A 26,513-nucleotide genomic window follows, 5' to 3' on the forward strand; every position below is an offset into this window, starting at 1 on the left:
ATTAATAAATAACTGAATTTATATAATATTAATTACAATGTTTCATTTTAAAGGATAACAGAAATTATAGTAATACAAAGAGAGTAATTATACAAGTACACATAGAAACAGGTAATGTACGCACACATATTTCTACTGTTTACCTTTCCAAAAACGCTTAATCTTTTGGAGTCAATGTAAGGCTGTTTCAGTAAAAATCTGAAATGAGAAAAATTATAGTTATATCTTCTTGAGTTAAATGAACCATGGAAATTCATTCTTAGCTGTAAGGGAAAACAAAAACAAAACAGAAGTCAAACAAGAACTGCTTTAGTGGTTAGAACTCTGTTCATATGGAAGGATACTGTATACCAAAATCTTGCTTCTCAGAGTAGTGGAGCAGTTTGGGTGTCACCCCTGTTAGCTTGTTACAAATGCAGAATCTTGGGTCCACTATAGGTCTATTGAATTAGAATCTACATTTTAACAATATCCTAGGTAATATCTATACGCTGTGTTAAAGAACCTATTAGCTTTCTCAGTTCACCTTTTCTAGCTCATGTGGGAAACATATTTGTGAAAGCTCAAGAACTGTAATTAACTGGGAAAATAATAGACATTGTGATTATTATAAATAAATAATATTGTAGTTTAATGAAGTTCTCTCCCATTTCACAAATCCAAAGTGAATTCTAATTCTAGAGGGGGATGTATGATAATTCTTTCATTATGTCAATAAGTGTGAAAGATACTTGAAAAAACAGTTTATATCAGGGGTCCCTTTCCCCAGGCCACAGGTTGGTACTGGTCCATAACCTCTTAGGAAGTGGGTCACACAGCAGAAAGTGAGACACAGGTGAGTTAGTGGAGTTTTATCTATATTTACATTCATCTTCTCATCACTCTCATTACTGCCTGAGCTCCACTGTCTGTCAGACCAGTGATGACATTAGATTCTTTCTGTTCCATGGAAAAATTGTCTTTCATGAAACCAGTCACTGGAATCAAAAAGGTTGGGGACTACTGGTCTATATAATTAACCTAGGAAGTTGTCTAATCATTAAAACACAAACCTCTTAGCATTAATAGTATGATATATCACATACCTAGCATTCACTATAGGACAAACAATAAGAAAATGTACACCTACTTACTTCACAGCTGCTATTTGGTCCTTTACTTCCACTGAGCCTAACCTTCGATGAATCTCTTGCAAAATTTTCAGGCCCTGAAATCCACTTCCTCTGCCATCAAACCGTGCAATGATGATGTTATCCATGTCGACAAGTACTGAATCCCAGTCAATATGGAACTTATCTGTTACCAGCTGGCCTCCTGGTTCTTCATCCCTGAAAATACCGATACATTGACTCAAAACAAGAGCAATTAATAATGCAGTAGAAATCTAAGTTTTCTTACTTATTAAAAATTATGGAAAAGACCCATGTTGACTATTAAAATTTCAAATTCTTGATATTAAACTTGAAAATATAAATGTCATTTCCCTTTGTAAACTTTTGAATGGAAAACTCTTGAATGAAATGAAAATGTAAAACAGAACTTAAAACTACTCATGAGAAACTATTTTAATTCATTTTGAAAAGAGAACAAAGAAAAATGTACACAGCTTTCACAGACATTTCTAAAGGATGATCATGAAGTTGACATAAAGGCCCTACTTTATTGGATTTTTTACAGTGTTTTCAAAATGTCTTACAGAGGGTATACAAGGGGTTAGAGATCTGATAGAAAGCAGGATCAGTCATGGAGGCTTAAAAATAACAAGAGATGTGCAATTGTAAAGCATATCAGATTTAAAAAGAAACACTGCATTAATATTTCCTGAATTGTTTCTTGTGACAAGATTCTCACTGAGAAGAATTTAAGCAAAGAGTGAGAAAAAGATATTTCTCATCTCTAAAGCTGACAGCAAGAAAAGGAAGCAGAGACACATATGTTTGAAAAATTTGAAAGCTAGAGGTAAAGAAGGACACACAGATTATAAAGCATGAACATTCTCTCCAGAGGGAAAAGGTGATACAATTTCAAAATGTCACATTACAGTGGTATTTATAACTAATTCTCTTTGGAATACAGAAAGGTTAAAAAAAAAAAAAAAGCAGACTCTCATAAAAATCACACAGATTATCTAGGTCCAATGGCTTCTCCAGTGGTCCAATGGCTCAGAAGTAAAGAATCTCCTGCAATGCAGGAGGTGTGGGTTCATAGGCTACATACCAGAAAATTTCACCCTACACACTCCCTTGTAAAGACACCAAACTTGCCTTCAAGTCTATGCAAATATATTGCTTAGAAGCACTAAAATATAACAATGCACAAACTAATCCTCATTAACAAGTTTTGAGGTTATCAGGTTTGCTAAAGAAAAAACTTCTGAGTAGCAAGTGGAACTGAGTAGATGCAGAGGTTGAGTGGGACCTAAAGAGGAAACAGGGAATAGGGCAAAATGTCAGACAACTAAAATGTATTGAATGCTATTATGGAATGAACTGTGTCTCAAAACCTGTATGTTGAATCTGTAATGTGTACTATCTCAGAGTCTGACTGTATTTGGAGATAGTGCTTTTATAGTAGTGATTAATTTTCAATGAGGCTATTAGGCTGAACCCTAATCTAATCTGACCTGTGTCCTTACAGAAGGAAATTAGGACACACAGAGACCCTAGGGGCGGGCATGCACAAGGAAAAGAACATGAGAAGAGGAATCGAGAAGGCAGCCATCTGCAAGCCAAGGAGCGGTCTCAGGAGAAACAGAACCTGCTGAACCCTAGCTTTTGGATGTCTAGCCTCTAGAATTATGACAAAATAAATTTCTGCTGTTTAAGACACCCAGTCTGGTATTTTGTATGTCAGCCCTAGTAAATGAATACAAAGACCTTTGAGATCTAAGCACTCAGGGTCCTTTATCTAACTTACTATAAACTACCTAAAGTTACTTAACCTTTCTGGGGAGGCAGCTGTCTGTTGAATGACTACTTATTGCATGTGTTCTAATTCCTACACTGTAAATAACGAGCGCCATGGATGGGTTTGAATTATGACCTACTCCATTCCTTTGTAAATCACACATTTCAGAATGATTACCTGATCCAAACCTAGATCTGTTTTGTCCTTCTGCAATGTTTACAATCTTTATCTCTTTTATAAAATTTAATTTAAAAATTTTTAATCCATTTTACTTTTTGCACAGTTAGCTCTGGGTCAGATTATTAGGAATTATGACTAAACATCTCCACATTCTTTTCCCTAGAAATTCAATTGCCTAATTCAGAATGAAGTTTAAAATTGGTGTTTTTTCCCACATTTCCAGATGATACTGATATAACTTGTCTACCAGTTGAGAAATGGCATGAATCATCATGTGTAGCACACTTTCTGGTGCATGGAGAACATAGAAAATGCTTGCTGAACTAGATGCTTTCAGGGAAAGTAGACTCGTGTAAAGTTTAAAATGAAAGGACCTTGAAAAGCTTAATAGATCCTGAATTTTGAAGCTTGGAGATTTATTGAGAATATTAGAAGGCAAAATATGATTCACAGAGAACAAGATATACGGATTAACTTCAACATTTAAGCTCAATAAATACATGACAGTTTAAGTCCCAGCTTCACACTGAACATAGATAGGGAAGATACTAAAACACTAAGACTTAGTTTCCTTATCTTTAATAATGGTAAAATGCTGCTGTGCTTTCCTCAAAGAATTTGTAAGCATTAAGTGTCATAATGTACTTGAAAAATACTTTTTGAAATATAGCAAGCAGTACAAAATTACTATGTGATTTATTGAACATTTTTCAAACATGATTAACACATGACTGAAGATTTTTCAAAGCAAAAACTCAATTCCTTACTCATGCTTGCAATATCAAGAAAATACAGTTTCACTCCTCTGCTCTGTTTTCCAAATTGCCATTTTTTAACTTCAATCTTGCTTCACCTGCTTTTAAAGTTTGAACACAAAATGTTATCAGTCCATTATCAGTCAATAATTTTAACATATTGCTCTAACTGGGTGTGTTGTTCTTTCTCTTTTGGTGCAGAATATAGGTATATCTATTTCAAGATTAGTTACAAAAGGACACGGATTATGATGGTAAGCATTGTCAGTATAAGGAAAAAGTCAGAGGCTTGCAGGAGTAAAGGGAAATTTTATCACAAAATTTTGACCAGAAAATACTAATTTTTTTTTTTAATACAAAGTGCTGGAGAAGACTCTTGAGAGTCCCTTGGACTGCAAGAAGATCCAACCAGTCCATTCTAAAGGAGGTCAATCCTAGGTGTTCATTGGAAGGATTGAGGCTAAAGCTGAAACTCCAATACTTTGGCCACCTCATGCGACGAGTTGACTCACTGGAAAAGACTCTGATGCTAGGAGGGATTGGGGGTGGGAGGAGACAGGGACGACAGAGAATGAGATGGCTGGATGGCATCACCGACTCTGTGGACATGAATTTGAGTGAACTCCGGGAGTTGGTGATGGACAGGGAGGCCTGGCGTGCTGTGATTCATGGGGTGGCAGAGTCGGACGCGACTGAGCGACTGAACTGAACTGAACTGAAGGCAAGAAAATATTACTTATTTGAGGAGGCAGCAATAGTAAGATACGTGGTGGTAGGGATGACCATAGGAATGTACCATAGACCAAATCACCTATCATATAATAAATGGGTACTACAACTTGCAAGTGTGTTGGCCACAAAGAACTGGTAAATTTCATTTGCTTCCTCTTTGCTTTTTTTCTGTCTGCCACATCTTTTTTTCCTGACACTTTTGTTTTACTGTCTCAGAAATCCCTGGGGACTCATATAAAGAACAGAGCTTCAAGGCTGAGAATAGAGACACACATTTTTGTTGAAAGTTTAATGAAAAGAAAAATTCAATCTGTTTTAACTGGTAAAAAGTCCATAGCAACAATAAATATATTCACTTCCTAACACAGGAAGCAAAATCAAATTAAGATTAAAGTTTTCTTAAAAGTTAAGGTCTTCAAAGGCAGACTTTGGCATCTGTTTTAATATTAATACATTGAACAATCAATCAGTGGTGTCTGTTTAGTTGAAAAATATACAATATGAGTAAATAATAAAAAAGCTAAGCAAAACACATAAAATTCAATAGACCTTTAAAATGGCAAAACAAGCCACTTTTTCATAACATAACAAAACATCATCTATATCAAAAACTGAATTAAAGTGAAGAGATTTGTTCAGAGTACATGTTTGTCTGGTTCAAATGGTGCTATTTGAATTCATGAAAAGAGGTGAATTTATATTCAGAAGAGATAGATTTTGGTCCTGACTTTGTTACCAGTTACCCTGGTGATCTTTTTATTTGCTTTTTTTTTTTTTCATTATAGAATAGAAAGAAAGAAAGTGAAGTCACTCAGTCACGTCCAACTCTTTGCAACCCCATGGACTGTAGCCTGCTAGGTGCCTACATCCGTGGGATTTTCCAGGAAAGAATACTGAAGTGGGTTACCTTTTCCTTCTCCAGGAGATCTTTCTGACCCAGGGATCAAACCCAGGTCTCCCACACTGGAAGCAGACTCTTTACCGTCTGAGCCACCAGGGCTGTAAATAGTTAAATCATGTAGAGTACATGTGAAAAAGCCTTTTCTTTATTGCTAAACCTTTGGCTCATGGGGTCGCGGAGAGTCGGACACGACTGAGCGACCAAACTGAACTGAACTGAACTGAAACCTTTGGCTAAAATAAATAAAAGGCAAATATTTACCAGTGAGAGCACTTTCCACAAGAGATCTATTGAATGGCAGATTTTTATTTTTTTTCCTACACCACAGACTTCCAAAACTGCTACACAGACATCTGCGTATCTGTATCTATTGGGTCATGGAAGAAGGGAACACAGGGAAAATTGCTTGTAGTCTTCTTAGTTCTTTTCTCTTTCTAGGCATAGAAGAGATCCACTTGAGCTGCATAAGTGCTAGATCAGAGCGGGTTCACTGTGAGCTGGGTTGCATTTTTATTTTAGATATAGTAAATAAAGAGTGTGAAAAGAAGGATAAATAACAGAATGGAACACATGATAAGAGAAAGGAAACTGATACTGTGATGTGTCACAGAAAATTCTTAGGGAAGATGAGTTGTCAAGACTTTTGATTTTGTTCTTTGGGAGAGAAATCATTGCACAATAGAATATGAGTTTAACATAGGAGTAAACTAGAGTGAAACAATTTTGTCTTGTCTTAATCTGAAATTTATGTTCTAGAAATTTACAGTCTGATGATACAGTTGCAATGTAAGTATATCTAAAAGCTAATGAAATCTGTTCTTTTTCAAGCAATATATACATGAAAATACACCCATTGGTCAAGGGCTTCTTGGTCAGTTACTTCTATTTCTCACTTTGTCATCCATAGATTTCCTCTCATGGAAGGACTGTCTCATACACAGTTTGGCAGAATGAGTTTTTTCCTATAGTCATTACATCATATAAGAAAAAATATTACTTTTTCCCTGTCAGAGAACTGTTTCTTGTCCACTTTCCCATCTTCTTCCATTAGGAAACTAATAATATAACCTTCATATTTCTGATCCCTAGTTTGTTTACAAATAATTTTGCATTGAATTACATGTCCATGGAGTTACAACTACAGAAGCATTTGATATTCAGTTCAGTTCAGTTTAGTTCAGTCACTCAGTTGTCTCTGACTCTTTGCGACCCCATGGACTGCAGCAGGCCAGACCTCCCTATCCATCAGCAACTGCCGGAGTTTAACCGAACTCATGTTCATTGAGTCAGTGATGCCACCCAAACATCTCACCCTCAGTTGTCCCATTCTCCTCCCGCCTTCAAACTTACCCAACATCAGGGTCTTTTCAAATGAGTCAGTTCTTTGCATCAGGTGGCCAAAGTATTGGAGTTTCAGCTTCAACATCAGTCCTTCCAATGAATATTCAGGACTGATTTCCTTTAGGATGGACTGGCTGGATCTCCTCATAGTCCAAGGGACTCTCAAGAGTCTTCTCCAACACCACAGTTAAAAAGCATCAATTCTTCAGCACTCAGTTTTCCTTATAGTCCAACACTCACATCCATACATGACTACTGGAAAAACCATAGCTTTGACTAGACAGACCTTTCTTGGCAAAGTAATGTCTCTGCTTTTTTGTCTAGGTTGGTCATAACTTTTCTTCAAGGGGTAAGTGTCTTTTAAAATCATGGCTACAATCACCATCAGCAGTGATTTTGGAACCCAAGAAAATAAAGTCTGCCACAGTTCCAGTGTTTCTCTATTTGCCTTGAAGTGATGGGACCAGATGCCATGATCTTACTTTTCTGAATGTTGAGCTTTAAGCAAACTTTTTCACTCTCCTATCTTACTTTCATCAAGATGCTCTTTAGTTCTTCACTTTCTGCCATTAGGGTGGTATCATCTACATATGTGAAGTTATTGATATTTCTCCCGGCAATCTTGATTCCAGCTTTTGCTTCATCCAGCCCAGCGTTTCTCATGATGTACTCTACATACAAGTTAAATAAGCAGGGTGATGATATACAGCCTTGACATACTCCTTTCCTATTTGAAATCAGTCTGTTGTTCCATGTCCAGTTCTAACTACTGCTTCTTGACCTGCATACAGATTTCTCAAGAGGCAGGTCAGGTGGTCTGGTATTCCCATCTCTTTCAAATTCTCCAGAGTTTATTGTAATCCACACAGTCAAAGACTTCAGCATAGTCATAAAACAGAAATAGATGTTTTCCTGGAACTCTCTTGCTTTTTCGATGATCCAGCAGATGTTGGCAATTAGATCTCTGCTTCCTCTGCCTTTTCTAAATCCAGCTTGAACATCTGGAAGTTCTCAGTTCACGAACTGTTGAAGCCTGGCTTGGAGAATTTTGAGCATCACTCTACTAGTGTGTGAGATGAGTGCAATTGTGCGGTAGTTTGAGCATTCTTTGGCATTGCCTTTCTTTGGGATTGGTAGGAAAACTGACCTTTTCCAGTCCTGTGGCCACTGCTGAGTTTTCCAAATTTCCTGGCATATTGAGTGCAGCACTTTCACAGCATCACCTTTTAGGATTTGAAATAGCTCAACTGGAAATCCATCACCTCCATTAGCTTTGTTCGTAGTGATTCTTCCTAAGGCCCACTTGACTTCACTTTCCAGGATGTCTGGCTCTAGTTGAGTGATCACACCATCATGATTATCTGGGTCGTTTAGATCGTTTTTGTACAGTTCTTCTGTATATTCTTGCGACTTCTTAATATCTTCTGCTCTTCCTAGGTTCATACCATTTCTGTCCTTTATTGAGCCCATTGTTGCATGAAATATTCCCTTTGTATCTCTAATTTTCTTGCAGAGATCTCTAGTCTTTCCCATTCTATTGTGTTCCTCTATTTCTTTGTATTGATCACTGAGGAAGGCTTTCCTATCTCTCCTTGCGATTCTTGGGAACTTTGCATTCAAATGTGTATATCTTTCCTTTTCTCCTTTGCTTTTCACTTCTCTTCTTTTCACAGCTATTTGTAAGGCCTCCTCAGGGAGCCATTTTGGTTTTTTGCATTTCTTTTTCTTGGGATGGTCTTGATCCCTATCTCCTGTACAATTCCATGAACCTCCATCCATAGTGCATCAAGCACTCTATCAGATCTAGTCCCTTAAATCTCTCTCTCACTTCCACTGTATAATCGTTAGGAATTTGATTTAGGTCATACCTGAATGGTGTAGTGGTTTCCCCACTTTCTTCAATTTGAGTCTGAATTTGGCAATAAGGAGTTCATGATCTGAGCCACAGTCAGCTCCCAGTCTTGTTTTTACTAACCGTATAGAGCTTTTCCATCTTTGACTGCAAAGAATATAATCAATCTGATTTCGGTATTGACCATCTGGTGATGTCCATGTGTTGAGTCTTCTCTTGTGCTGTTGGAAGATGGTGTTTCCATGACCAATGTGTTCTCTTGGAAAAACTCTATTAGCCTTTGCCCTACTTCTTTCTCTACTCCGAGGCCAAATTTGCCTTTTACTCCAGGTGTTTGATATGGACAGTTTTATTTATACATATAACCAGACTCCATCTTACAGTTTCAAAGCCTGTGTTTCTGGTGGTGAGTATATTGCTGGGAGAAATATAAATAACTTCAGATATGTAGATGACACCACCCTCATGGCAGAAAGTGAAGACAACCTAAAAAGGCTCTTGATGAAAGTCAAAGAGGAGAGTGAAAAAGTTGGCTTAAAGCTCAACATTCAGAAAACTAACATCATGGCATCTGGTCCCATCACTTCCTAGCAAATAGATGGGGAACCAGTGGAGACAATGGTAGACTTTATTTTTTTGGGCCCCAAAATCACTGCAGATGGTGACTGCATCCATGATATTAAAAGACACTTATTCCTTGGAAGAAAAGTTATGACCAACCTAGACAGCATATTACAAAGCAGAGACATTACTTTGTCAACAAAGGTCCGTCTAGTTAAAGCTTTGGTTTTTCCAGTAGTCAAGTGTGGATATGAGAGTTGAACTATAAAGAAATCTGAACACTGACAAATTGATGCTTTTGAACTGTGGTGTTGGAGAAGACTCTTGAGAGTCCCCTGACTGCAAGGAGATCCAACCAGTCCATCCTAAAAGAAATCAGTCCTGAATATTTGTTGGAAGGACTGATGTTGAAGCTGAAACCCCAGTGCTTTGGCTACCTGATACGAGAAGCTGACTCATTTGAAAAGACCTTGATGCTGGAAAAGATTGAAGGCAGGACAAGGGGACAACAAGGATGAGATGACTGGATGGCATAACCAACTCAATGGACATGAGTTTGAGTAAACTCAGGGAGTTGGTGATGGATAGGGAGGACTGGCATCCTGCAGAAATGGGGTCACAACAATTCAGACATGTCTGAGCTTCTGAGCTGACTCACTGACTCTAGAATTTAATATTGACATTAAGACATAGTATCTATAGATTGTGAAGAACAAGGTCTAATCTGTTCAAGAATAATATAAAAAGCAACGATCACCTCTCCATTTCCATTATCAGGATTAAATGCCACTGACTTCTCTTAATTATTTCATGGGTATTACAATGTGAGTACATTTTAAAACCACTTAAATGAGGAACATGAACAAGGATGAAGAAAAGCAGTAACTTAAAATTTGACTCTCCTTACTCAGCAAAGCAGTAATAATGACTTTTTGAGACAAGTACTAGCTACTTCTCTTGTCCAAATACTTTCAGTAAATGCTCTATCTTTAATTGAAATAGGTATGTATTTGGCATGACCAAGTGCATATTCAAATAATGTTATAGAAATTTTGAAATATATGTCTTTACTCTTGGGAAGTGAAACAAGCTTACTTCTAACAATCTCATCTGCTCAAAAGTCTGTGAAGCCACATAATAAATAAAGAGATGAAAGAAGTCCAATAAAGTGAATTCTTTGATCAGAATTGCAAATTATATGAAATAACGTGGACTGAGTATTTGATCTTTCATATGGACCTTCTAGGAACTTACTCAAGATTTTTGGAACTTTTACTTTACACCAAACTATTAACATGGTACAGGTGGAAATATTACATTCCAGAGGTTATTATAAACTTTAAGTGGAAGGAACAAAAGGTCAAATGATTTTGATTTTAGAGAAGTCTCTATTGATTCTGGATAGCATTATTGATAATCTTCTAGTAATAATTATCATATAATAGTATATATAGGTAGACTATTATGTAATAGAAAGAGCAGAGCTTTCTGGTCTGAAAAGAAAATTAAAAACACCTTGAGTTCAAACCCTAATTTTGTCCTGTTCATGATCTTGAATTTATATATTATATAAATTCATAGTTTCCTTGTGTTAAACTGAGGACAATTATATTTATCTCACTTGGTTTCTATAAGGATTAAAGATGGTATTTATACATCCATAGCCCGATGTCCCTTGTACAATAAGCAATAAGTAGTAGCTATTATTAAATCCTATTACTTTAAGAAGATAATCTCAATAATCAAAAGAGAAATAGTGAAAAGATAGTACAGAAACCAATTATTTAGCTTTATGCAGAAAGATTGTAAGGGAAATGAGCTCACCTCATTTTTTCTGAGAGGGAAACTAAAACTGCAGAAAAATTTACTCAACCAAAAGTCTAATTGTAACATATTATAAACTCTCAGATCATTTATTTCTCTCTTTTTCTCTACTATGACATCAGTTATTCCTGATGACTAACTTAGGGTTGATTAATTTCTTTGTTTATTCTAATTCATGTGTTCCTTCATTCATATACTCATTCTTTCAATCAATATTTTATGAACATAAATGCTCCAAACACTGTGTTAAGGGAAGACAATACAAAAAGGGCTGTTATCATGAATGAGTTTAGAGTTTAAAAGAAGAGACAGCAAAGCAAATGTTGTAACCTAGTGTGGTTTCATGTTACAACAGAGGTGTACTTAGAGTTATATAAAAGTATTGCTTGAAATATTAATAGAACTGTTCCAGTTGGAAAAAGGAAACTAAAGGTACTGGAAGATTGTGGGAAAAGATACAGAGAAATGATTGAGAAGCTAGTATTTCCCACAATAAAACAGTTTTCAAAAATATCTAGAGCAGTGAATCTCTCTTTAGAGGGTGGATGGAGTCAGAATGAGATGGAGAATTAAGTGGAAATCAGATGATTTTTTGCATGCTGTGTTAGGAAATGTGAACTTTAAATCAACTGGAGAATAATAGTGAGAGGATTTTACCCAGGAGAGCCACATTTTCAGATATGGATCTCAGAAAATTCATACCAGCATCAGAATGGGATAAAAACTAAGAGATGATATAGCACTTAATCACAGAAAAGGAAGTATAGGTAGAAAGCAGGGTGGCAGATTAGAATTGACTTGGCCAGATATACCATCTTCCTAGTGTGGGACTTGAAGAAGAGTGAAGGCTCTTGGATGATCCCATAGGTTCAAAGCTCAAAACAAGGCATCTCTGGTATTCCCCATTTTGAATAATATCTGTATTATTTATTGAAAGGAAAATGTGTGTATGAAAAAAGTAGTGATGTTATCTTGGCTGCTGGAGATGAGCAGCTGGATTATCCAATGTATCAGTGAATTATATACTACTTTTTAACAGATTAACTATACAAAAGAGCTGACAAACAACTCAGTTCCATTAAGATGACAAAGCTGTAGGACTCTGATATGAATAACATTGATTACATGATAAAAATACTAGATAAAAATGAGTAGCACTCTCAAATTAAAATGACACAGTGGGGCGCTGTGGTAATAACCATGTTCATCTGGTTTCTGGACATTATCTATCTACTCACTCAATGCATGCTTGAGTAGTGACTGCAAAAACTAGTTGCTAGAAGGAATACACAAATAAGTAAGGTATCATTTAATATATGGAACATATAAAATAAAATCTTTAACATCTCTCTCTTAAGATGCTAAAATATTTCATGATATAATAATTTCATTCTACAAATTATTTATCTGAATATTCACTTCTAGGTTGTGGATTTTCCTTTAGAAACATTGGTGTAAAATCTAATGGGAGTCGGAAATTCCCTAAACAGTATGTTAAAAGTATCCTCATAAAATTAAGGTGAGTTGGAAAAGTAACTTCTGAATCAACATTGTTCAAGATATATGTGAAGACTTTGAACAGAAGACTGTCACAGTAGGAGGAGGCATAGATTTGAGATTGTTAGATGGGCTGATGAGCACGTTGAAAGAAAGCTTCAGGAAAATAAGACGATAAATGAACAATAATTCATTATAATTTCAAGGAAGATGAATTCAGTGAGATGGAACTAAGTCATAAGAGCATGAGAGAGTATGTTGCATTCTGGAAATTAATGTAATTTGTTGAATAGTCACTGTCTCTCTGCAACAGACCTTTATCAAGGGTGGCACGGATAAGCTGAACATGTAAAAGTAAAAAAATGGGAGGAAATAAATAAAAATAATCACAATAAACACATTGCAAGTTAACATAAATAAAACAATTTTATATATATATGTAAAATAGGAAGACATGATGATTTCTTGGTACTGAATGAAACGCCTTAGCTTGCTATACTTGTCTTCAGGAACACAGCAAACAAAGAAAAAAAAATGTTCTCTAATAAATAGTACATCTGTTTACACTGCTTCTTCCCAGGCTGCAGACCTATACATTCATATTCAAATAAACACCTTTAATATCTTTAGCTGTAATATTCAGTCTTGGACTATTAAAAGAATTACAGTTTAGTCAGTATGTTTTCATAAGGTGTCTTCTATGTGTGCTAGGCATTGTGGAGATAAGATCTTAAAAAATGATTATAGATTTCAAGATGCTTGTAACCTTTTTATCCCCTCTCAACCATTAGCACAGCTTCTTACACATAAAAGCAACATAGTAAATGTTTATTGTACTAAATTACACATACAGGATTAAAAAATAAGGATAACATAAGGTGGTTCAGACAGTAAAGAATCTGCCTGCAAGGCAGAGGCCTTGGTTTGGTCCCTGGGTTTGGAAGACCACTGGAGCAGGGAATGGCTGCTCACTCCAGTATCCTTGCCTAGAGAATTCCATGGATAGAGGAGTCCTGTGGCTACACCGCCATGGGGTTGCAGAGTCAGACATGACTGAGTGACTAACACTTTCACACACCAAGAAATAATAATTCAAAGCAATATATGCTGAAATGGATACAGTATGTATACTACAGATGGAAATAGAATAGGTATAAATATGAATACAGACTACTGGATTCTTAAGTACTCACTATAACACTACAGAGAAAGACTAGAGAAAGACATTTAGGCATCCAGAAGGACAATAGGGAAGTAGGAAATGAAAAGAGGGTCATGACCACACAGAGGCTACTGAGAAACATTTGTCAAGGCTATGCGTCTTAGATTTTCTATTACAGTAAAATATTCAGTTGCCATTGATTCACCTGTACTTTCAATATCATGAAATTACGTTTGAGTTTCAGAAAATATGGCCACAGAGAGGTCATCAGAGGATCATTTCTTCTGAGGTTCCATAATGAGGATTTAGCAGAAAGAGGATTGCAAATGGCTAGAGGCTACTTCCTTCAAGGCCAATTTTCCTTCACCTCTTCAGATTGCTGCAGCTGGTCTCCAATTATGCATTCATTATAGAATTTCTGGGATGTAAATGCATCTCTATGGACAAGGAAGTGATTCAGGGTCTGTCAGGTAATAGATGCACTGCACAGAATAGCAATAAAGTAGTGATACCAAAATCACTAAATCATTTCTTAGCCTCATTTAATTAATAGTTACTTTTTATTCTTGACTGTCAAATTTCCAACTTAAGGAAAAAAAATTATTATTATTTTCTTTTTTAGAGTGGGGAGTTTACTTATCACTGAATACAGACTTAATCTTAAGGGGAACAAATGACCTTATATTATAAACAATCTAATTTTAGATACTATTTTATATAATTTCTATATTATATAAATATATAATGTAGTCATATAAATTTATATAATTTATATATTATATTATAAACAATCTAACACTTAAAAGACGCTTTATCTGCTACTGCTGCTAAGTTGCCTCAGTTGTGTCCGACTCTGTGCAACCCAATAGACGGCAGCCCACCAGGCTCTTCTGTCCACAGGATTCTCTAGGTAAGAATACTGGAGTGGGTTGCCATTTCCTTCTCCAACACTTTATCTAATAACACTTAAAAAACACTTAAAACCATTCTGACCTATATGGATTTCCAAACTTAAATATTTTAGGAATGATCATGCAACTCAAAGCAATAGATCATTTTTTAAATATAAAATAAAAAACTCCTCGGTTGGGCTTTGTGAGTCATATTCTGTGAAACTTGTGAGAATTTACCTCTGAAAATCAAGGAGTTTGGATAAAGTAAATTAATATTTAGTACAGTCAGCATATGAAAACAAATGAAAAATAATGAATTAATACTCATTTTTATTTTCTTCATTAACAAAAATAGTAGCAAAGTAAACACTACAGGCCTAAATATATTATTTTATCAACTTTAATAATGTCTATTAAATAATTTTATGGATGCTAAATATTGTATTAAATATCTATATTGATACTTTTAAATATTAAAATGACTATTACTACTAATAATAATTATATTTAAACACTAAGTGCAAATGTCTATGCTCTTCCAGACACTATGGCAACATGTTTATGTAAATTATTCCATGTTATTGTCTTCAATTTATTTGTAAGGAAACTGAAGCTTAAAAAATTAAACAATATACTGGTAAATCTTTGAACTCAGATTAGAACCTAAGGCTACCTTAGTCCTAAACTACTATCTTTACTCTCCTGTCCCTAAAAAAGATTTGACTCTTTCTAATAAGAGAGTTGAATCTAGGGTTATTCTTCATATTCCTCTCATGAACTAAAAATCACTCAGACCAAAGCACAAATCTGATAGTAGGACAAGCTAGCTGGATTCTTTTACTCGAAGCTACAAAGAGAATTAGAACTCTTGTCTAAATTTCCCCCCAAAGTGATGCTATACTTTGGAACCAGAGGATATACCAATGGGAAGAACTGTCAATATGTCCCCCTGCATATGTTAAGTCATGCTTCAAGGAAAGATGCCTCGGGTTCTTTTCCCTGAGAAGCCATATTTCTCAGTGAATAAAAAGAACAATTTCTTTTCCCAAAAGGAGGTATAATGAGACAGAAAGTGAGGGTGAGAATTTTTTTTTCCATTTAGTTCTGTTTAGTGCCTGAGATATTTTTCCCAATAAATCACACATATACTTCAAATAAGAATTGAATATTCAGCCACAGAAAGGAATGAAATAATGCCATTTGTACACAAAAGATCTTCATGACCCAAAAAATCATGATGGTGTGATCACTCAACTAGAGCCAGACATCCTGGAATGTGAAGTCAAGTGGGCCTTAGAAAGCATCACTATGAACAAAGCTAGTGGAAGTGATGGAATTCCAGTTGAGCTATTTCAAATCCTGAAAGATGATTCTGTGAAAGTGCTGCACTCAATATGCTAGCAAATTTGGAAAACTCAGCAGTGGCCACAGGACTGGAAAAGGTTAGTTTTCATTCCAATTCCAAAGAAAGGCAATGCCAAAGAATGCTCAGGCTAGTGCATGATTGCACTCATTCACACATTAGTAAAGTCATGCTCAAAATTCTCCAAGCCAGGCTTCAGCAGCACATGAACTGTGAACTTCCAGATGTTCAAGCTGGTTTTAGAACAGGCAGAGGAACCAGAGATCAAGTTGCCAACGTCCGCTGGATCATGGAAACAGCAAGTGAGTTCCAGAAAAACATCTATTTCTGTTTTATGACTATGCCAAAGCCTTTGACTGTGTGGATCACAATAAACTGTGGAAAATTCTGAAAGAGATGGGAATACCAGACCACCTGACCTGTCTCTTGAGAAACCTGTATGCAGGTCACAAAGCAAAAGTTAGAACTGGACATGAAACAACAGACTGGTTCCAAATAGGAAAAGGAGTATGTCAAGGCTTTATATTGTCACCCTGCTTATTTAACTTATATGCAGAGTACATCATGAGAAACGCTGGGCTAGAGGAAGCACAAGCTGGAATTAAGATTGCCGGGAGAAATATCAATAACCTCAGATATGCAGACAACACCACCCTTATGGCAGAAAGTAAAGAGGAACTAAAAAGCCTCTTGATGAAAGTGAAGAAGGAGAGTGAAAACGTTGGCCTAAAGCTCAACGTTCAGAAAACTAAGATCATGGCATCTGGTCCCATCACTTCATGGGACATAGATGGGGAAACAGTGGAAACAGTGTCAGACTTTATTTTTTTGTGGGGGGCTCCATCATCACTGCAAATGGTGACTGCAGCCATGAAATTAAAAGACGCTTACTCCTTGGAAGGAAAGTTATGACCAACCTAGACAGCATATTAAAAAGCAGAGACATTACTTTGCCAACCAAGATCCATCTAGTCAAGGCTATGGTTTTTCCAGTGGTTATGTATGGATATGAGAGTTGGACTGTGAAGAAAGCTGAGTGCCAAAGAATTGATGCTTTTGAACTGTGGTGTTGGAGAAGACTCTTGAGAGTCCCTTGGACTACAAGAAGATTCAATCAGTCCATCCTAAAGGAGATCAGTCCTGGGTGTTCATTGGAAGGACTGATGTTGAAGCTGAAACTCCAATACTTTGGCCACCTCATGCGAAGAGTTGACTCATTGGAAAAGACCCTAATGCTGGGAAGGATTGGGGGCAGGAGAAGTGGATGACAGAGGATGAGATGACTGGATGGCATCACTGACTCGATGGACATGGGTTTGGGTAGACTCCAGGAGTTGGTGATGGACAGGGAGGCCTGGTATGCTGCGATTCATGGGGTCACAGAGTCAGACATGACTAAGTGATTGAACTGAACTGAACTGTAGCAGCATGAATGCAAATGGGGATTATCATACTAAATGAAGTAAATCAGAGAAAGACAAAAATGTCATATGATATCAGTTATATGTGGAATCTTAAAAAAATGATACAAATGAATTTATTTACAAAAGAGAAATAGACTCACAGAAAACAAATTTATAGTTACCAAAGAGGAAAGGGGGGAAGAAGGATAGATTTAGAGTTTAGGATTAACATATACACACTACTATATATAAGATAGATAAGCAACAAGGAACATAGGGAACTATCGTAAACATCTTCTAATAACTCCTAATGGAAAATAATCTGAAAAAGAACATATATAAAGTTTGCTGTATACATGAAATGTAAATATACTTTACTTCAATAAAAAAGGAGAATTATAAATAATGAAATGAAAGAGAAGTTACAGAAGAAGGAGCAAATAACAACTTCTTCAAGAAGACACCAAGAACTTTCAGGGCCTCTGGCCAGAAGTGACAAAGGAGAAAGTTAGGTCACGGTATTAGAGTGAGGGATAAACAACAGAGGAAGTAAAATCATTAACTATTGCATTTTCTGTATTATCTGGCTTATTAAAATGAAATGATAAATTGCTTCTTTTTATCAAAATATCTAAATTAATGCAATCTGCATAAAAATAATGAATTATAATCACAATAGTTATAAAAGTCATTTATACTAGACACTTTATATATTATTTCATTTAATCTAAAAAGCAGCCTTAAAACATAAGCTAAACTATAATTCTCATTTTATATTTGGATAAACTGAGCCTTACAAAAGGTTAAGCAACTTTTTCAAGGATACACTGTTAATGAATGACAAAACTGGAAATTGAAGTTAGATAGTTTGATTACACAGACTGAATACTTATTGTCCACATTCAGTAGTCATAACAAGTAATGCTATTTTCATTTCTACTCTTCCTACTAAGGCTCTGAAAAATTATAAACAACTTTGCTGCTGCTGCTGCTGCTAAGTCACTTCAGTCGTGTCCGACTCTGTGTGACCCCATAGACAGCAGCCCACCAGGCTCCCCCATCCCTGGGATTCTCCAGGCAAGAACACTGGAGTGGGTTGCTATTTCCTTCTCCAATGTGTGAAAGAGAAAAGTGAAAGTGAAGTCGCTCAGTCGTGTCCGACTCTTAGCGACCCCACGGACTGCAGACTACCAGGCTCCTCCATCCATGGGATTTTCTAGGCAAGAGTACTGGAGTGGCTTGCCATTGTCTTCTCCGATAAACAACTTTAAGTGCTGTCAAAACAATGTTAGCTGGGTTCTCAATAAGGAAAATAACTATTAATAATAACGCTCAGGAAAACAATTCTACATCAATATCAAGTTGGTTAACCAATAGGTATTAGAGGCCTCTGTGTCCAATACTATGTAGTCACAATGTAGTCTCATAGAAAGCATGTATGACTTCAATTCCATAGTCAATTCTAAGTTGGTAAAACCTGAGTCAGGTTTTTCTAAGGATGGGAATCGCTTCCTGCTGGTCTTAAATCCAGGAAGGAAAACTGATAAGAATGATTCAAATTTAACTGACTTTTGGCAGTGGAAATAAATGCTTCCTCAATGTTGCATAAAAAGCTGATAACAAGTATAAGGCTTAGATGTGAAAACACGGATGTACCTTTATGCTAACTAAAATAACTGGTCACAGAAGGGGGCAAATATTGCATGATTCCACTTAAGCGAAGCATCTACAATAGATTCAAAGAAGCAGACAGCAGGCTGGGGATAGAGGGGTGGGAGGAATGGGGAGTAGCTATTTAATGAGCACAGAGTTTCAATCATGCAAGAGGACTAGTTCTAGAGATCTGCTGTACAATGTTGTGCCTATAGTTAACAACACTGTATTATATACCTTATATACCTGGAGAAGGAAATGGCAACCCACTCCAGTGTTCTTGCCTGGAGAATCCCAGGGACAGTGGAGCGTGGTTGGCTGCCGTCTATGGGGTCGCACAGAGTCAGACACGACTGAAGCGACTTAGCAGCAGCAGCAGCACCATTATATACCTAACATTTTGTTCAGGGGGTAGATCTCACTTTAAGTGCTCTCACCACAATTTTTTTTTTAATGACTTTTAAAAATTTAGCATAACTTTGATATGATAAATATATCACAAAGAAAAAAAAAGTATAGACCAGTATCATTTATTAAGAAAAAAAATATTTGAATCATTTCTAATGAGGTGGATGAAACTGGAGCCTATTATACAGAGTGAAGTAAGCCAGAAAGAAAAACACCAATACAGTATACTAACACATATATATGGAATTTAGAAAGATGGTAACGATAACCTTGTATACGAGACAGCAAAAGAGACACAGATGTATAGAATAGTCTTTTGGACTCTGTGGGAGAGGGTGAGGGTGGGATGGTTTGGGAGAATGGCATTGAAACATGTATATTATCATATGTGAAATGAATTGCCAATCCAGGTTCAATGCATGATACAGGGTGCTCAGGGCTGGTGCACTGGGATGACCCTGAGGGATGGGATGGGGAGGAAGGTGGGAGCAGCGTTAAGGATGGGGAACACATGTACACCCATGGTGGATTCATGTCAATGTATGGCAAAACCAGTACAATATTGTAGAGTTAAAAAGAAAACAAAAAACAAAGGGAAGGTAGAGCTTGAGTAATTGCTAATCAGACATCCTATATAAACTAAATGTATAAGTCATTATTCCCAGGAGTAACACTGAGTTCAGTTTGGGACGCTAGAAGCAAAAACAATAATACACACTTCCGTAGTATTTAGTGGTGGTGTCCTTGAGGAACTCACACAACTGACAGCTGTCCTTCTTAACTACACACATGGGATTTCTTCTGTTGTTTTCTAATCAGAATATTGGCATGTGGGACATAAAAAAAAAACCACTAAACTCTTTAGATTCCTTTATTTCAAAAACAAATAAAATACTTACATTATTAACAGAAGAGCATACTGGTTTCGGTCCGTAAAATCTTTGGGAAAGGACAACTGTAAAGGAAGTTCTTTTAAAGAAAGAGCAAAATATTAAAGATAGAGAGTCATTTACATGTAAAACTATAAGGTTCAGAGAAAGTTGTTCTCGAATGATAAAGCATGCACAAAACTTTACCATAGTCGTCAATATGAAGCATTTTAATTTCTGACTTTACTATCTTCTTTTTCAGGATAGCTTCCTTCAGCATAGAATTGCTTTCCAAAATAAAATATTCTATAAATCAGAAAGGGTAGTGCAAATAATTAGATTAAGAATCAATGCAACACAAGTAATTATCCAGCATTACCATTTGATAGGCACAGTGCTAGGCACTAATTGTGAAAGTGTTAGTCACTCATTTGTGTGTGACTTTTTGGGAACCCATGGACTATAGCCCACCAGACTCCTCTGTCCATGGAATTCTGTAGGCAAGAATACTGGAGTGGATTGCCATTCCATTCTCATGGGGATCATCCCAAACCAGGGATTGAACCCAGGTCTCCTGCATTGGAGGCAGATTTCTTCCCTGAGCCACCAGGAAAGCCCTAGGCACCCATTAACCTCTCATAATTTATCTCTTGGATTACTGTAATAGTTTCTAACCGGGCCTCCTTATTTTAGTGAAATTGTCTCCGGTTGCCCTATACTTGGAACGTGTTTACATTTTGAAAATGTAAATCTGATCATTCTATTGTTCTGCTTAAAAATATATTGAAAATAATACAAAACTGTCTAGCATCCAATGACTTAAATTCACTGTGGCTGCATTTGAATACAAAGTTACTAAGCATGCAAAAATTAGGAAAACATCACCCTTGATGAGTATAGATTTTATTCAAGTGACAGAACCCAGAAATGCCACAGATGCGTATAATGGATAGACAATGACATTAAAGCATATTTTAATTAAATTCCGCGTGTTCAGTAAGTTAAAAAAAAAAAAACAGGATATTAGGGAGAAGTATGAAAAAAACAGTTTAAAAAGAAGTTTAAATTCTAAAACTAAAAAACTAAAAAATTTGAGGCACGTAAAAATTATAAAATCTAAGGTGAAAAAATACGGGATGGGATTAATAGCATATTAGATACTGTTGAATAAAAGATTAATTAACTATATTTGACAATATAGTGATAAACAACATAAAAAATAAAACACCCAAAAAAGAAAAAGAGACAAAGAATTGACAAAACATGAAGTGAAAGAAGCATCAGTAACTTGCTGGAATTTTGATTGATATGTTAAATATATTGACTTATTGGGGATATTTTATATAGAAAAATGGTGAACTCTTTAATCCATAAATAACTATATGTGTGTATATATATATATATTTGAGTCTTTAATTTCTTTTGGAAATGTTTACTTTCATTTTAGGAGACTAACACATGCTTATTACATGTATTACAGGATAGTGTATAGTTCTTGACAATATTTTAAATGGTTATTTTGATTTATTTTTACATTTTGCATTGTCTTATAATATATAAAATGTGGTATTTGTATATTATCCTATACTTATAAGTGAAAGTGAAGTTGCTCAGTCGTGTCTGACTCTTTGCAACCACTTGGACCACCATGCTCCTCCATCCATGGAATTTTCCAGGCAAGAATACTGGAGTGGGTTGCCATTTCCTTCTCCAAGAGATCTTCCCGACCCAGGGATTGAACCCGGGTCTCCCGCATTGTAGGCAGACGCTTTACCGTCTGAGCCGTAATAATCATGATAAATCCCTTCATTATTTCTAAAATTATTATGAGTGCATGTGGATTTCATATTTTTTATTTGATTTCTGCTTTGTTTACAAGTATATCTTCTGAAAACAAAGGTAAGTTTTTCACTATATTTCTTTTTCTTGCCTTATTTAAGTCTTCTAATACAATGTTACAATGAGGTAGTGATAGCAAGCACTCTTTACTTTTACCCAGTCTTGGGAGAAATGCATTGTCTTCAACATCAAGCATTAATATGATATCAGTTGTACTATTTTTGTAGATAACAATTGTTAAATCACTTATTTCTTCTTTTTCAGTTATTATTATTACATTATTATTATTGTTTTCATTATAGTTTTTTCTAAATCCTTTGAGTTGTTGACAGAATAATATAGTGAGTTGTATTGATTAATTATTAAGTGTTATAACAATCATGGATTTCTCAGGTAAACCCCCATAGTCATAATATATTACCCTTTTATAAATTATTAGGTTTGTGTTGCTTGTATTTAGTTAAGAAATTTTGCATCAATATTCTGAGAAAAATTTATTTTTTTGTCCTTGTTATATCTATGCTGACTTTGGAACCTGGTCAATGTTGGTTTTACATTTTCTGAGAGTTTATGTGAATTTGGTATTAGTATATTAAATATTGCTCAGAATGTACCAGTGAAGATACTGGAACTGGAATTTTCTTTTTGGGAAGAGTAGTAGTGGTGGTTTAGTTGCTCAGTCATGTCCAGCTCTTGCGACCCCACGGCCTGTAGCCTGACAGTCTTCTCTGTCCATGGGATTCTCCAGGTAAGAATACTGGAGTGGGTTGCCATTTCCTTCTCTATGAGAGGAGTACTAACTGCAAATTAAAAATTTTAGTAGATAATGGGATATTTATATATTGTACATATTCTTCTTTGAGTGGTTAGCAAATTTTCTTTTAAGAAATTTACCCATTTTATCTAAGATGTAAAATTTACTACCATTAAAACTACTTATAACATTCCATTACTATCATATGCATCAAATGTCTGTAGAAGCCGTTATTAACATCATCTATTTCATTAATGAAAATGATAGTGCACTTTTCCTTTTATGGCTCTATCTAAAATTTTATCATTTTTACTTATTCTTTCTAAGAAATCTTTTGGTTTTTATATGTTTTTGTCTACTGTCAATCCATTTTCTATATCATTTATTTTCACTCTAACTTTATAATTTCCTTCCTTCAACTTACTTTCTATTCTTTTGCTCTTCTTTTTCTAGTTTCTTAAGGCAGATTCTTAGATGATTGATTTTAAAGATTTCTCTTTTTTATAAAATAAGAATTTAGAGACATAAACCTGTTTCTTTTTTTAATTTTTTTTAAATTTATTTATTTTAATTGGAGGCTAATTATTTTACATTATTGTATTGGTTTTGCCATACATTGACATGAATCTGCCCTGGGTGTACATGTGTTCCCCATCTTGAACCCCCTCCCACCTACAACCCCATATCATCCCTCTGGTCATCCCAGTACACCAGCCCTGAGCATCCTGTATCATGGATTGAACGTGGACTGGCGATTCGTTTCACATATGATAATATACATGTTTCAATGCCATTCTCCCAAATCATCCCACCCTCGCTCTCTCCCACAGAGTCCAAAAGACTGTTCTATACATCTGTGTCTCTTTTGCTGTCTCGTAGAGTCCCTTTTACTGGAAGGAGATCCAACCAGTCCATTCTAAAGGAGATCAGTCCTGGGCGTTCATTGGAAGGACTGATGCTAAAGCTGAAACTGCAATACTTTGGCCACCTCATGCAAAGAGTTGACTCACTGGAAAAGACTCTGATGCTGGGAAAGGTTGGGGGCAGGAGGAGAAGGGGACGACGGAGAATTAGATGGCTGGATGGCATCACCGACTCTGTGGATATGGGTTTGAGTGAACTCCGGGAGTTGGTAATGGACAGGGAGGCCTGGCGTGCTGTGATTCATGGGGTTGCGGAGAGTCGGACACGAATGAGCGACTGAACTGAACTGAACTGACTGATACAGGGTTATACTAACGCATATATATGGAATTTAGAAAGATGATAAACCTGTTTCTAATCATGATGTTTTTGTTGTTGTTTCAGTCAGTTCAGTTCAGTCGCTCAGTCGTGTCTCTTTGCGACCCCAGGAATCACAGCACGCCAGGCCTCCCTGTCCATCACCAACTCCCGGAGTTCACTCAAACCCACCTTCATCGAGTCGGTGATGCCATCCAGCCATCTCATCCTCTGTTGTTGTTTAGTTGTGTCTAACTCTGTGACTTGCGTGGACTCTTGCCTGCTAGGCTCCTCTGTCCATGGTATTTCCCAGGCAAGAAAACTTGAGAGGGTGGCCATTTCCTTATCCAGGGGATTTTAAGTATCCCTAAATTTAATTAGTTGCATTTTCATTTGGCTCGAATATTTTCCAATTATTTTTCTAATAAGTAAATTCCTCCTTGATATTTGTGTTATTTAAAGATGCAAGTCTGATGACAAAAGATTTTTGGTTTCTATTCTTCTTGATTCTTTATTTTGGCTTTAGTTTTGAAGGATATTTTCAAAGTTTGTTTTTCTAGGTTGGTTTTGTTTTGCTTTCCATTGGTATTCAAAAGATTTTTCTCCATTCCTTTTTTCTGATAAGAAGTCTGCAGTCGTTCTTGGCTTTCTTACTATGTATATAATGTGTGAGTGTCTTTTTAATGTTGTATCCTGCTTGAGGTTTGCTGAGCAATTTTATATTTTTCATCAGATTTGGATTTGGATGTTATTTCATCAAATATATTTTTCCATTCTGAGTTTAAAATATTATAGATATGGATATTAGCCTGAATTAACTCTGTTACTTTGTTTCATCATTTTTCTCTGTCTCAAAGTTTCTATAGTTAATGTTTCAAACTAATATTTTCTTCTACAGTGTTTAATATGCTTGCAATATTTTTCTGTAAACTTTTAATTTCATATATTTAAACTTAAAATATATTCTATTTATTTTATCACTACATTCATTTTTTCTTAATATCATTCAGTATTTTTATAATTTCCCATTTATTGTACTCATCAGGGGATTCCATAATTTTCATCACATATGAATCTGTCTCAATTCACTAGCTTTCTTTTTCTAGCTAGTTATATTTGTTAGCTTCTTTACATAACCAGTAATGTTTTATTGGATTCTAACCATTGTGATATTTATATTGTTGAGTTCTAAACATTGTTCTGTTCTTTTATAAATTGTTAATCTTTGTTATAGCAGATGTTTAAGCTATTTGGAGGTCAGCTTAATTATTTAAAAGCTTTTCAGTCAGTTCAGTTCAGTTCAGTTGCTCAGTTGTGTCCGACTCTTTGCGACCCCATGAATCACAGCATGCCAGGCCTCCCTGTCCATTACCAACTCCCGGAGTTCACTCAAACTCATGTCCATCGAGTCGGTGATGCCATCTAGCCATCTCATTCTCTGTCGTCCCCTTCTCTTCCCGCCCTCAATCCTTCCCAGCATCAGAGTCTTCTCCAGTGAGTCAACTCGTCGCAAGAGGTGACCAAAGTATTGCAGTTTCAGCTTTAGCATCAGTCCTTCCAGTGAACACCCAGGGTTGATCTCCTTTTAAAATATTTTATTTAGTGTGAGTTTGAATGACCCTTGTTCTATGACTCTTCTGGGATATCTTCTAAATATTCCAGTGTCTGATTAGTTGGAACTTGAATATACCCCAGCACTGTGTGAGTTCTGGCTTTCCCCAAGCTCAGAGTATCTTCCTATCCACACTCAGCTAGGTATTTTCAGCAACAGATGATCCCCCACAGCTCTATGCAGATTCCTGGTGTTCTTTGTCTGTCTCTAGGGATTCTGTTCCAGTGTTATCTACCCTCCCAACATTCCAAAAGCTTCAACCCTTCAGAGTTCAATTTCTGTCTCTATTGTGTTTCTGAGGTACTCTTATACACTTATTTCATTCTTCCTCATTACACCAGATTTCAGAAAATAATTCTGGCCAGAAAGCCAGGGCAATTGCCACATTAATCTCACTTGTTTCCTTTCATTCAGGAATCAGGACCCTATCATGACCACTGTCCCATATTTGAAAAGTGTTATTTCATGTATTTTACACAGCTTTAAAAAAAAATTATTTTATTTTCCTTTCTTTTGGCTAAGAGGCCATGTTTACTCCATGTATTCTGTGGTCAAATAAGAGTATTTATTTTTGATTGTCAGTGGCTTATCATTGACACTTTATTGTTAAATACAATTTCCTTAGAATGAAACATAAGGCTTTCATGATCTGGCTCCAGTCTGCCCTGTAGCCTATATCTTTTGTTTTTATCTTAAATATTTTGTTCCAGCCACATTGAACAACTTTTATCTTGCAAGGGTAAATATTTCATGTGTCATGATTGTGCATTCACATTCTTTCTTCCA

The 26,513-nt window shown here is 36.0% G+C and overlaps 1 protein-coding gene across 1 annotated transcript in view; it reads right to left on the bottom strand.

Annotated features, from left to right (window-relative positions):
- Nucleotides 1-26,513, bottom strand: part of DPP10 (dipeptidyl peptidase like 10) — an 822,212-nt gene that overhangs the window by 21,440 nt on the left and 774,259 nt on the right. Inside the window, exons 18-21 of the mRNA XM_055397567.2 lie at nt 20,509-20,607; nt 20,332-20,401; nt 1,134-1,328; nt 144-198 (exon numbers count right to left, since the gene is read on the bottom strand). Of these exons, the coding sequence (XP_055253542.1) occupies nt 144-198; nt 1,134-1,328; nt 20,332-20,401; nt 20,509-20,607 (419 nt within the window). The remainder of the gene's footprint in view (nt 1-143; nt 199-1,133; nt 1,329-20,331; nt 20,402-20,508; nt 20,608-26,513) is intronic.

Source organism: Moschus berezovskii, chromosome 2 (assembly GCF_049115385.1).
Source record: "Moschus berezovskii isolate FMDL1 chromosome 2, NW_MosBer_1.0, whole genome shotgun sequence".
NCBI lineage: Eukaryota > Metazoa > Chordata > Mammalia > Artiodactyla > Moschidae > Moschus > Moschus berezovskii.